Source organism: Hyperoodon ampullatus, assembly GCF_949752795.1.
Source record: "Hyperoodon ampullatus genome assembly, chromosome: 1".
NCBI classification, from domain to species: Eukaryota; Metazoa; Chordata; class Mammalia; order Artiodactyla; family Ziphiidae; genus Hyperoodon; species Hyperoodon ampullatus.
In genome coordinates, this window is record NC_136914.1 from 211424811 (window position 1) to 211438770 (window position 13960).

General features: G+C 39.3%; 1 protein-coding gene across 2 annotated transcripts in view; it reads right to left on the reverse strand.

Annotated features, from left to right (window-relative positions):
* Positions 1-13414, reverse strand: part of GPAM (glycerol-3-phosphate acyltransferase, mitochondrial) — a gene marked incomplete at both ends in the record, with an annotated part of 39254 nt that extends 25840 nt beyond the window's left edge. The window contains 6 exons of one of the 2 annotated variants that reach the window (XM_079696862.1): positions 3244-3390; positions 5114-5227; positions 7542-7615; positions 10496-10618; positions 11788-11918; positions 13323-13414. In XM_079696862.1, the coding sequence (XP_079552988.1) occupies positions 3244-3390; positions 5114-5227; positions 7542-7615; positions 10496-10618; positions 11788-11889 (560 nt within the window). Of the gene's footprint in view, positions 1-3243; positions 3391-5113; positions 5228-7541; positions 7616-10495; positions 10619-11787; positions 11919-13237; positions 13275-13322 lie in introns of those variants that run through there. The other variant, XM_079696863.1, reaches the window with a different exon arrangement.
* Positions 13415-13960: the final 546 nt, after the last annotated feature.

The following is a 13960-nucleotide window of genomic DNA, read 5'->3' on the forward strand; positions in this document are numbered from 1 at the left end:
CCACAGCAGTGAGAGGCCCGCGTACCGCAAAAAAAAAAAAAAAAAGTCTTAAGAGACACAAAAGACCCCGGATAGCCAAAGCGGTCTTGAGGGGAAAAAAACGGAGCTTGAGGAGTCAGGCTCCCGGACTTCAGACTCTACTATAAAGATACAGTAATCAAGACAATATGGTACTTGCACAAAAACAGAAATATAGATCAATGGAACAGGACAGAAAGCCCAGAGATAAAGCCACGCACCTATGGTCAACTAATCTATGACAAAGGAGGCAAGGATATACAATGGAGAAAAGACAGTCTCTTCAATAAGTGGTGCTAGGAAAACTAGATAGCTACATGGAAAAGAATGAAATTAGAACACTCCCTAACACCATACACAAAAATAAACTCAAAATAGATTAGAGACCTAAATGTAAGACCGGACACTATAAAACTCTTAGAGGAAAACACAGGTAGAACACTCTATGACATAAATCATAGCCAGATCCTTTTTGACCCACCTCCTAGAGAAATGGAAATAAAAACAAAAATGAACAAATGGGACCTAATGAATCTTAAAAGCTTTTGCAAAGCAAAGTAAACTACAAACAAGATGAAAAGACAACCCTCAGAATGGGATAAAATATTTGCAAACGAATCAACGGACAAAGGGTTAATCTTCAAAATATATAAACAGCTCATGCAGCTCAATATTAAAAAAAAAAAAAACCCAATCCAAAAATGGGCAGAAGACCTAAATAGACATTTCTCCAAAGAGAACATACAGATAGCCAAGAAGCACATGAAAAGCTGGTCAACATCACTAATTATTAGAGAAATGCAAATCAAAACTACAATGAGGTATCACCTCACACCAGTTAGAATGGGCATCATCAGAAAATCTACAAACAACAAATGCTGGAGAGGGTGTTGAGAAAAGGGAACCTTCTTGCACTGTTGGTGGGAATGTAAATTGATGCATCCACTATGGAGAACAGTATGGAGGTTCCTTAAAGAAATAAAAATAGAATTACCGTATGATCCAGCAATCCCACTACAGGGCATATACCTTGAAAAAACCATAATTCAAAAAGACACATGCACCCCAATGTTAACTGTAGCACTATTTACAGTAGCCAGGAAATGGAAGCAACCTAAATGCCCATCGACAGACAAATGGATAAAGAAGAGGTGGTACATATATACAATGGAATATTACTCAGCCATAAAAAGGAATGAAATTGGGTCAATTGTAGAGATGTGGATGGATCTAGAGACTGTCATACAGAGTGAAGTAAGTCAGAAAGAGAAAAACAAATATCATATATTAACGCATATATGTGGAACCTAGAAAAACGGTAGAGATGAACCGGTCTGCAGGGCAGAAATTGAGACACAGATGTAGAGAACAAACGTATGGACACCAAGGGGGGAAAGTGGGGGGTGTGTGTGATGAATTGGGAGATTGGGATTGACATGCATACATTAATATGTATAAAATGGATAACTATAAGAACCTGCTGTATAAAAAATAAATAACATAAAATTTTTAAAAAATGAGATATGACCTCACTCCTGTCAGAATGGCTATTATCAAAAAGACAACAAATAACAAGTATTGGGGAGAATGTAGAGGAAAGGGAACCCTTGTACATTGTTGGTGGGAATGTACATTGGGGTAGCCACTACGGAAAACAATATGGAGATCCCTCTAAAAATACAACTACCATATAATGCAACAATTCCACTCCTGGGTATTTATCTGGAGAAAATGAAAACACTAATTAGAAGCCATATATGCACCCCTATGTTCACTGCAGCATTATTTATAATAGCTAAGATATGGAAGCAACCTAAGTGCCCATCAATAGACGAATGGATAAAGAAGATGTGGTATGTACACACATATACCCAAAAACACACAATGCAATATTACTCAGCCATAAAAAAAGAATGAAATTTTGCCATTTGTGACAACATGAGTGGACCTAGAGGACATTATGCTAAGTGAAAAAAGTCAGAGAAAGACAAATACTGTATGATTTCACTTATGTGTGGAATCTAAAAATCAAAACAACATAATAAAACAGAGTTATAGATACAGAAAAAAACAGGTGGTTGCTAGAGGAGAGGCAGGTGGGAACGTGAGAAATAGGTGAGGGAGATTAAGAGGTTCAAACTTCCGTTGTAAAATAAATGAGTCACAAGTATGAAATGTAGTGTGGGGAATACAGTTCATAACTATGTAATATCTTTGTATGTTGACAGATCACAACTAAACTTATAGTGGTGATCATTTTGAAATGTACAGAAATATTGAATCACTATGTCATATAACAGGAACTAACATAGTGTTGTAGAACAATTACACTTCCAAAACAAACAAACTCAGAAAAAGAGATCAGATTTGTGGTTACCAGAGGTGGTGGGGGGAGGGGGAATTGGATGAAGGTAGTCAAAAGATACAGACTCCCAGTTATAAGATAAATAAGTGCTAGGGATGTAACGTACAACATGATAAATACAGTGAACACTGCTGTATGTCATATATGAAAACTGATGAGTAAATCCTAAGAGTTCTCACCACAAGGAAAAAAAATTTCATTCTATATCTTTGATTTTTTATCTATGAGATGATGAATGTTCAGTAAACTCATTGTGGTAATCATTTCATGACATATGTTAAGTCAAATCTTTATGCTGTACACCTTCAATTTATACAGTGCTGTATGTCAGTTATATCTCAGTAAAACTGAAAGAAAACAAAAAGACATGGGCATGTGAATCCCAGCTCACAACAGTCTAGAAGATGTCAGCAGTAATACAATGGCTGGTAACAGTTGACAGAGATTAATGAACCTTGAAGCCTACCAAGTGCTACTTCTCATGACAGTTAAATAAGAATAAAAAGGGCTTCCCTGGTGGCACAGTGGTTGAGAGTCTGCCTGCCAATGCAGGGGACACGGGTTCGTGCCCCGGTCTGGGAAGATCACACATGCCGCAGAGCGGCTAGGCCCATGAGCCATGGCCGCTGAGCCTGAGCATCTGGAGCCCGTGCTCCGCAACGGGAGAGGCCACAACGGTGAGAGGCCCGCGTACCGCAAAAAAAAAAAAAGAATAAAAAGAGGAGTTGGTTTTTAACATCAGAATATGCTAAAACCTCTTTTGGACCAAGAGCATTGTGCTAGGAAAGTCCAACGGTTCAGTCCTATCTGCTCAAAACAGGATGACTCTTGCTGAAAGTTTTCTGCTTTGCTTTTTATACCTGATCAGTGCCGGTGAGACAGTGGCAACCATTTCTTGAAGGATCTTTCTGGCTTTCTTTTTCACTTTATTGACAGCTTTTGATTGCTGCTGAGCAGAACCATCAGGGTTTAATTCAGCAGCCACTTCTGCAATTGCCTCTTGTACTCTGATTTCAAAATGGAAAGACAGACAATGTAACTGGCTCTATGCTACATTCTGTATTATTTTCTAAACTACAGCTATAAATCACAAAACAAAATATACTTTCTCTTTTATGTGATAACACAAGAGAATAAGCTCAAGTTAGAAGGGCTTTCCTTGGCTGTCTATTAAATAATAAGGATATTATATTCCTAAATCAATGAATTCCTGAGGAAGCTGGAAGGCAGATTTGAAAATTCAATTCAAATTCACTGGGTAGCAACTATGTGAATTTGAATGTTCCAGTTATGCTGTGAGGGACACAAAGGTACACTGGGGCAGAAAGGAAGAAAAGGAAGATTATCCCTTTAGGCATATAATTCAGAGGTATCCCAAGCCCACTTGCCAAAATAATGTGTGATTTTTCTTTTGAAGACCAAACTTATTATTCATTTACATTGTGGCTTATTAGTGGAACTATTTGTAAAACTCTCTAGGAGGGATCAAAGGTGGACATAAATATTTACAAGTATTTTCCAAATCAAACCAGTAATTTTAAAAAGGCACAGCTCTAGATTTAAACAGCACAGACCAGTAAGCAGTAAGGTAAAAGGGAAGATTTAACCCAGTCCTGTAAATCTTCCACATGACCTAGGGAAGAACGAACGAGGTTTAAACCTCCTTAAATCACTTCTAGCATCCTAGTTATTACTCAAAATATCTGGATGGAATGAAACATACTTGAGGGGCTTTACCTAGAAAACAGAATATATAAAAATCCAAGGGAGTTTCAAATAATTGTTTTTTTCTCCCACTGTTGCTGATTTTAGACTAGTGTACAGCAAAACTCCACAGAGCCCCATCATTCGTTACTACAGAAAGATCAATTCCACACGACACTTACGCACCATCCCTAATTCTATTCCATGAATAGCATTTATTTCAATACAGCCAGGAATGTTTTCACAAGTGATTCATGTGATTATTATACCTCCATTATCAACTATTCACTCATTTATTCAATAAATATAAAAGTACCTACTACTGTTCAGCCCTTAACAACCATACCACTGGGCTTGCATTTCTAAGCATCTTTCCATCCACTCTGGTCTCCAGCTTCCCAAATCCAGGTAGGTGTCTAACATGGGCCACAACAATGAGGTGGAATAGAAACCAACCTTCACCCAAACTCCCATAGTCTAATGGCTGAGCTTCATAACGATTTCCCCAATCCTTCTGAGTTCAAGTCAGTCTCTCCCATTTTTAAGCAAGATCCTCTGAGGGCAAGGACACTTATCTCATTCTCTTAAAATTTCTAATAATGACTTTCTAATACAAGAATTTGTGCCCAGGTACTTAAAAATTATTTGACAGAAATATCAAACTCGCTTCTCTTCTGGCTATAAAATAGGAAATGCATTGTCCCAAACATTCATATTACAGAACTTTAACAGAGAACTCTGGAAATATGTGCATATCTGAACTCTCACTCGCCTTTCATTTATTAGAAGCCCATTCAATTATTAATGCATAAAACAAGACTGCTATTCCCACATGGCACCAAAACCATCTATCTGTTCTTTTGCCTTTCCTTGCTTTCTTCTGGAGCTTGAACATTGAACGTTTGGAAACACAAACACCTCTTGAGACAGAGTCCCAGAGAAACTAAAGGTTGATAAAGGAAATTACTTCCCCACACCCACCGCCCATCCCTACATTTCCCCTTTACAGCAGTGTCCCACCCTTACCTACTGCTGTTCAGTACGTTTTCAGTCACGTTGGTGGCAAACATGCCTTTATGGACATCTCGCTCTTGAACGAAAAGCACGTAAGAAAGACGTCTTGCCAGCCATCCTCGATGCCTGCAATGTGAAAATGATTTAGCAGAGAAGTACTCTAGGAATACCTAAAGCAAGTTGCTTAAACTATACACGTTCCCCTCCTGTAAAAACAAATCCTCATTTCATCTATTCCGGAGATTTAGGGTTCTCCTGTAGCAAATTCTCCTTAGTAAGTAGTTCAGGATGCTATGCAGACAGTTTTATTTCTAATTTCCTTCATGTACTCTCAGCTAAATCTTAAACGTGGAATTTATGTATTAGTGCTTGAATAGTGTTACTCCGCAAACTAATAATCCAAATATAAAAACAAAAGAAATAAAAGCATCTTACTTTAATACCATTTGAAAAACCAAATATGTTGAATGCTTTATATATAAGCTATATAGCTTATATCTATAGCTATGGGCCATAAAAAATAATTTGGGAGTCTTTTCCTACCATGAAGGGCTAATTTTTTTGTTGTTATTACAGTAATTCTTCTAAGGTGATTACTGACTGTCAAATTGAATTGACAAAGTGGATCAGTTGAGAGAAATCAAAGAAACTAGACAGTGGTCTGAATATTTGTACTCTGGGCTTATGAAGCCAGAAGTTCTTACTGTTTGGGTGGCTTTTTTTAAAAACACATTCAGCATACCTAAGGAATAGGACATACTCCCATCAGGGACAGTGACTATGTGTTATCTGGATGGGGGTTAAGGACAGGGATCTAGAATAAGAATGCTACAAACTTTCATTATGTGATGATTTGAAACCATTTGTAATGATTATATAATGCCTCATTATCATTTCCTCCATAATGATAAGCATATAGACAGTAGAAGATTTCAATTATAAATTAATTCTGGAAAGATCCAAAAAGCCTTCAATTGAGGAAAAGTAATTTGAGGGAGAACTGTTTATGAATCACATGTTCCTTCATCTCTCCTTCCTGACATTCTTTTTCTTCCTCCTTTCCTTTGTCTCATTTCTCTGAAAACTTAGCCCAATATGTTAAGTGTTTAATTCTAAACTCTTCTATCAGTGAACATTTTCAAAATTATTACTGGAATGTACAAAGTCCAAACTCTTGATGAAATCCCTTCACAATGGACTGAAAGCAGTGTGTGTGTGTGTGTGTGTGTGTGTGTGTGTGTAAAAATGTTTAGGCTATGCTTCATGCAACATACAGAAGAGCTAAATAGCCAACTCACTTGCACAGGTAGCTTATTACACTGAATAGTTCCACACTGCCGGGTCAATACAACATATGCTAAAAAGTGTGTGTGTGTATGTGTATCTCATATGCTTTTTTTTCTTAACTGCCTCCAACTGAGGACCACAAATGTCAGTTTTGTATGTAAAATATCTACTTACATAAAGAAAAGACCCAATGGGATCCTTTTGCTTAGGATCTTAATCATGTCAACCAAAGGAAAAAAAAATTTCTCCTCTTTCCTTTAAACTTGAGAGCAAGAGAGAGAGAGAAGAAAGGGTAGCATGGAAATTGGAAAAAACACATCCCTTGACTTTAGTTCTATTTTTTAAAAAAACTTAATATATACCCAATATTATCATGCTCACTTATAATATCATCATCAAAATATAGGTAGTAAAATCAGAAAGACTTAAAATTTAAGTATTTGACTTCTTGGATCAGTTTTTTAATGGAATTTTGTGTATTTCTCATGACCTGAGCCTACTACTTACCTACTCCAGGCATTTACTCTTAGAATTATAAGGACTGGTAGTATTTTTGGCTGCCGTTTCTCTCGTCTCGCAGACATTCCCCCTCTTTCCTTATCCCCTAGCCTAAATTCACTTAGAACAAAGCCTCTTTTCTCCCACTCTGATGCCTAACAGCCTATCCCCATATGCCTAGAATTTGGAAGTAAGAATTCTAAGAAAAGTCTTAAGCCAATAATAAATCAAAGAACATCTGTTCAATAGAGAAAAATATCTTCCAAAACTCTGTAGATTAGGCAGATTTCAAAACGTTACACTTTCTTTGAGGTATAAAATAATAATAGATCGTAAGACATTCAAACCTACACCTCTCCTCACACATATCTCTGTCACATTTTGGCACATTTCAGCTGCAACATCAGTATCTGAATAAGGTAAAGAAAGCCAGAAGTGATATCTACACGCTCATGAAAATATTATATAATTACAGCAGGAAATAGCGATAGGTCTTCTCAGGTTCTAATTTTTAGATAAAGCCTTTTGTGTCAGAAGTTAATATCTTATTAACTCTAAAAAAATAAATAAAGAGATTCATCTTAAAGTGTGTTAACTGGTTATTATGGAATTTTTCTCTTGACATGCATTAGAAGTATAAGAAATGTCTTTTTACCTTGTGTGAGTTTCATTGATATAAATAACATTCCGCAAACCCAAAGATGGGATACTGGGGTTGAAAAATTTATCCTACATAAAACAAAATAAACATAGACATAAATATATGACTGGATTGCTGGTGAAGGACTCACATTATTAGTTCTTGAGGACTTTTATAATTCAAGCATAAAGTAAGGCATTGCTTCAAAAATCTGAGATGAAGAAAAATGGTGTTTTATTGAAAACTACTTTTTAGCCTTCTAAGAAGGTCACAAACTCAAAACTAATCCTCAGCACCTTTCAAAGGAAATACTGCCTCTCACTTTCCTGCCCTAATCCCCACCCCCAACCAAAAATAGTTAAAGCCAGAGATGGCTTAAGTCATTGACAGGAATACTGGAGATTTCAGTGTTTTCAAAATACAAAAATACCATGCTAAGTATCATGTAGTTATTGTGAGATTACTAAATCTCCCAATAATCCTGACACCTAAGAATTATTATCCCCATTTTATAGATAGGAAAACTGAGGCTTGCAGAAGTTTAGGATTCAATCCCAGATCTTGCTTCAAAGAATGAGGTCTTTCTATTCCCCTAAAATGACTGTCTACTTAATGAGAAAACATATGGCTAAAGGTCACCCTCTTTACAGGTAATCTTGAAAGATAATCCAGAAATAACTCTGCTAAAAAGAGAAAGGCCATAACTTTAACAATGTGGGCAAAAAGGTAAACTTTCCACAAATAAATGCTGAGAGAGCACAACGTACCCTCAACAAAAGACGTCAAAATACTTAAGTGATATCTCCTTAGAGAAAAGGAAAATAGGATTTCATAGAAAAGGTAGCAAATGTCAAAAAATTACTACAAAAATACTATCAAACAAAAACTAGGGCTTCCCTGGTGGCGCAGTGGTTGCGAGTCCGCCTGCCGATGCAGGGGACACGGGTTCATGCCCCGGTCCGGGAAGATCCCACATGCCGCGGAGCAGCTGGGCCTGTGAGCCATGGCCGCTGAGCCTGCGCGTCCGGAGCCTGTGCTCCGCAAGGGGAGAGGCCACAACAGTGAGAGGCCCGCGTACCGCAAAAAAAAAAAAAAAAAAAAAAAAAAACTATTTTAGAAAAACATGCCATGGAAGAATATAAGATCAAGTTTAGCTCTATCAGGTACTATATGTAGGCAAAAATCAATTATCTGTTATACTACTCACCTATCCCCACCCCAGACCATCACCACCACCAAATAATTTCTTACACTCTCTTCTGACTGAAGAACACATTAGAGTTAAGGTATTGTTTTGATCTTTTAAGCATTCAAAATTAGAATTAGATGAGATGCCAGATCTAAAAAGAAAAGCCACATGATCTATTTAAATCTTTATTTCTACTGGCCTTTTTTTTTTTTTTTTGCGGTACGCGGGCCTCTCACTGTTGTGGCCTCTCCCGTTGCAGAGCACAGGCTGCGGACGCGCAGGCTCAGCGGCCATGGCTCACGGGCCCAGCCGCTCCACAGCATGTAGGATCCTCCCGGACCGGGGCACAAACCCCTGTCCCCTGCACCGGCAGGCGGACTCCCAACCACTGCACCACCAGGGAAGCCCCTCTACTGGCCTATTAATCTGAACTGGCCTTACTCCTAGACTAGAAATGTCCATGATCCTTCACCTCCACCATATTCTTGCAACAAGGCACTTGTGATTTAAGAGGAACAATATTTCTATCAAGATATTCTTGAGCAGACATGAATATTTAACATAAACTGCTTGGGTATCACACAAATCTCTCTCAGATTAGTAAATTCCTTATACAAGACATTCTGCCAAGCCAACCCTGAGTGGAAAATTCTCACAGCACTGTTAGCTATTCACACAGGTTATAAGCAACTTCTATAAATTGCAGGGTTAATAAATGGCACTTAAATGTCCTGGTAACTGGCCCATCCCAAAGAGAGCTTACCATCCAGTTACAAGGTAAGTTTTAAAAGGTAAGTCTACTGCCTTGGAACACAGCCACATTAGAGTCTACATTCCTGTGCTAACTCATCCCTCTGGCAAAATGCCCTCAGAAGCATACTTCTCATCCAATTGACTCTTCTCAAACGCTACACTCTAATGTGGAAGATTTTGTATGGCTTGTGTTTTTTCATCAAATATGAACAACAAGCCCATGCACACTCTTTTTTTTTTTTTTTTTTCCCTGTGGTACGCGGGCCTCTCACTGTCGCGGCCTCTCCCATTGCGGAGCACAGGCTCCGGACGCACAGGCTCAGCAGCCATGGCTCACGGGCCCAGCCGCTCCGCGGCATGTGGGATCTTCCCGGACCGGGGCACGAACCCGTGTCCCCTGCATCGGCAGGTGGACTCTCAACCACTGCGCCACCAGGGAAGCCCCATGCACACTCCTTCTTAAATCTTCATCGTAACATTCTAGTGACCACCCTTCCCTAACACAGAGTCAACCGAAACCCCTCACCCCCTCCACCGCAGGAACAGACACTTAGCAAAAGGGCAAAGCCACCGCTTTAATTTCTTATTCTGTCCTGCTCACGCTCATGTGTGTGCGCTCTCTCGCTCTCTCTCTCTCTCGCCTTCATCTTGCTAGGATTTTAACTTTCAGTGCTAAATTGCAACATCTTGAAGTTACATGAAGGTTCCCACCAACTCTTTGGAAGGGTTTTCTTAAGGTAAGATCTACTCTCCCTCTAAAGTCATACTAAAATGAAAAAACAAAACAAAATATAGCCTGGCATCAACTAGTAGACCAATATTCACTGAATAAATGAATGGAAAGAAAAACTGAGTCAACATCTTTAGTTGGAATATTTGGTTTATAAAGATGGGCCTAAGTTCTAAAAATGCATTAAGTCCATTAAGTCTACACAATAATAAAATTCACACAAAGTTGGAAATCTATGTCACATATTTCACTCTGTTTATTAAAGGTCAACAAAGGTATTAAAGGTAGCATTCTTACCCAGCTCTGGGGAGTACAGGAATAACAACATCTTCCTACGAAGGGCCTTTTCCGGCTCATTAGGCTTTCTTTCCACTTCAAGGTTGCAGATCTGAAGACAGTCGGTCTGAAACCACACTCACCCTAATAAATATTAAGGAAAAATAGTGTGTGAATGACAAGAAAATTATACTTATCCACTTGATCTCTAAGCTATTTCAGATAGAAGAGAAACTCCTGGCATATTTTCTTTTTGGTGGCATGTGTTTCTCAGAGTGATTTTTCATTCAAGGTGCTCCCTCTATGACCAACACTTAGAACATAAGCAAAAATTGAGCACCTAAGAATAGCAATAGCTGGCAACACTCAAAGCAGCATTCAAAGGTTTAAAAACTAAGTTATAAAAGGTCAGATAGCCTTCTGACAGTAGCAGAAGGAATAAAGTCAGACTCCTGGAGCCCTATGCTAACAATTCACCTCACTCCCTCTTAAATCACACACTCCCACAAAAGAACTACAAAGGCCTTACTCAGAGAGTAAACAAGTTGTTATAATATGCCTTAAAATATTTTACTTTAAATGAAAAACAAGGTAAACTTATATAATATTCCTTTATCCTAACAATAGAGTTTAAAGTCTGGAATTTAAATTATAGCCATACTATCCAATTAGGGTCAAACTATGCTCTTCTGTTTTAAATAATTTTCTCTTAACTTTGAGTTCATCAGTTGCTCAAATCCCACTGATATTACATTCTCAAAAATAAACCAAAAAACCACCCAAAACTCCAACATTTTTTATCTAAAGCAGACAGTGTTACAGGAAACATTTAAAACATGCCATGTTATATTGACATAGGGAAAACAATACAAAAAAAAAAAAAAGCATGCCCTTTGGATTGAGATTCATACTAAAATCTCCTATTTTCAATTTTTGAAATAAAGTTTATTTCCATTACAAAATTCACACTTGTGAAATGTAATTATGGAAAACAGATACGAAAAGAAAAAAAAATCTCTTTATAATTACACCACCCAAAACAACTAATAGGTTTTTTTCCTACGCAAAACTGTTTTGCTTTTTAACATAATCACTGTACTTAAATTTCCTACCCAATTTTCTCTTCCCAATAACATAATACCATAGAATTTTTAAATATTAGACTTCATAAACAAATCTTCTAACAGCTGGAGGTAGTTTCTGTAGCTATTAACCTCTATTTGAATTTATGTTGCTTCCAGTGTTTCCACCTTCATACACACTGAAATGAACATCTTTAGGCTGAATGCTTTTAACCTGTATCTTAAACTTACCCATTCCTCGCTTGCATGCTTACATCGACCAATACTGTATTCAGATGAATTTGGCAAATAAGAAACATCTATTGTGCCAAGGGTCAGTGCAGATTCATCCATGTCACAAAGCGTAACTCCCAAATCATGCGCTATAAAAAAAATGTATACCATATAAGTTAATGAGGGATCCAGAGAGCAAATACCAGAACTCAAAATTCTGATTTCTATATTATTTTGCCCCATGATAGGATGTCAAATGAACTATGGAGGACTTCCCCATGTTTAGTCAATGTGTAAAAAAGGACTTTGATGTGTATATATGAACCCAGGCCATCCTGATTTAAAAAAAAAAAAAAATCGTATCTTTAGACTTCATGAACAAAACAGCTATGAATTCACGAGGGTAAATAACAGCTGATTTCAGGTATGTGACAAATAATTACTTCACCTGTGTAACTGAATAGTTCCTGGAAGTATGAAGATACGCATTTATTAAATTAAATATAAGTTACATGTATGCACACAAGTAGATAATTTTGAAAAATTATTTGCTGGGAATTTTTAGTCATACACACTATGCAATGTAAAATGGGTAAAGGTAATGAGGGCACCTCTCAAGTTTCCCACTTAAACTGAATTAAGCTCTTAATTTTCTTGTGCTGCCTTAAATGAAATGATGTTTGCACTTTTAATACATCTACACAGCTCTAAGACAAAAGTACACTGTTCTAAAATATCTGATTTATAAGTTTTCATATCTTTTCAATAAGCCTTTTCCTACCCTAAGAAAAAATGTTCACTAACAGTGAACTGCTAAAGAAAATAGATATTAACTTAAAATGTAAGAATTTTCTAACACAATTCTCAAATTATTTTAGCGTTTGACTATTTCTCACCTGGCCTTAAATTAGTCCTTTAAAACCCTGAAAGGTCATGTCCAAGTTAACAGTGTTCCTTGGAGGGCAGATTCCGATTTCTTTACAATCCCCATGTGGATTTACAGTGGTAATTGTTATCCTCAGCATGACTATACACATTCTTAACAATTTTATGAGTAACAATCTACCATAATAGGCGAGGGGAGGGAATAGTAAAGCAATGCACCTGGCATGAAAGCTCTTCTGTATTATAAAATAAAATTCAGCTATCAGTTTCAGGTGTAGAATGTAGCTACAATCGGCGGAGCCGGATGCTGCCTGGGAAAATGAAGACTCGTCTGGCCCCTGTGATGAGGGCAGGACGAGAGGTGCAAACAGTCTTGTGCCTATAGGAAGTCCACGCTTCACCCCTCCCTCCCCACGTTTGTCCAAGGTTGAAAAGTACACCCACCTCCGTAAAAAAAAGAGAGAATCCTGGAGGCGCCAGGCTGTGGGCTGAGGGGGAGCCAACTGTGGGTTTTAAAAGCGACAGAGGCAGGAGGGCCAGCTCTGAAGCCAAACAGATCCGAGTTCGAATCCCCCCTGCTTACCATCTGTGTGACTTTGGATGAGTTGGTTAACTTCCATGCCTTGGTTTCCCCATCTGGAAAATGGGCATGATATGATAAATCTTACCTCCTGGATTGCTGGGAGGACTGGATAATACCCCTAAGACGCCTGGCACAGTGTCTGATGCACAGTGAGTGCTCAGTTCAATCAGTGGTCATCTGTCAACGGACTGTCCCCAGCACCAGCTGCTCCCAGAGCACGCTTGCTGCCTCAACGCCAAAGCCAATGACTCCACGTGCCCTTCGGGTGCGCGGGGGACTGAGCCCACAGGGACTTCCCTCTCGCCCAGGGGAAGCCTGCCGCAGCCCGGTCTCCCGGGGAGAGAAAAAGCCCGACCCCCACGCCGGCACGAGCCGGGCCCATCTCTCAGGGGGAACCCGGGAGCTCGAGGGAGAGGGCCGAGGGGAGCGGACCGCCCGGCAGCTTGCTGGAGTAGCGCCGGGCCCGGTGAGAGGGCGACCACGCACCTGTCCCGGCGCTCCCGGCGCGAGCAGCCTCCCGCAGCCCGCTCCCGCCCTGGCCGCTCGCACCCTCGGCTCCGCCGGCTTCACCTCTGCAGCTGCCCGCACTTCCAGCCTCCGCCGGCGCTGCTGCAACGTCGCGCCCTGATGACGCAACCGGCGCCCGGGGTGACGAGCGCAGCCGAGAGCCAGCCAGTTCCGGGAGGGCCAGGGCTGGGGCTAGGCGCCGGGGGCAGCGGTCGG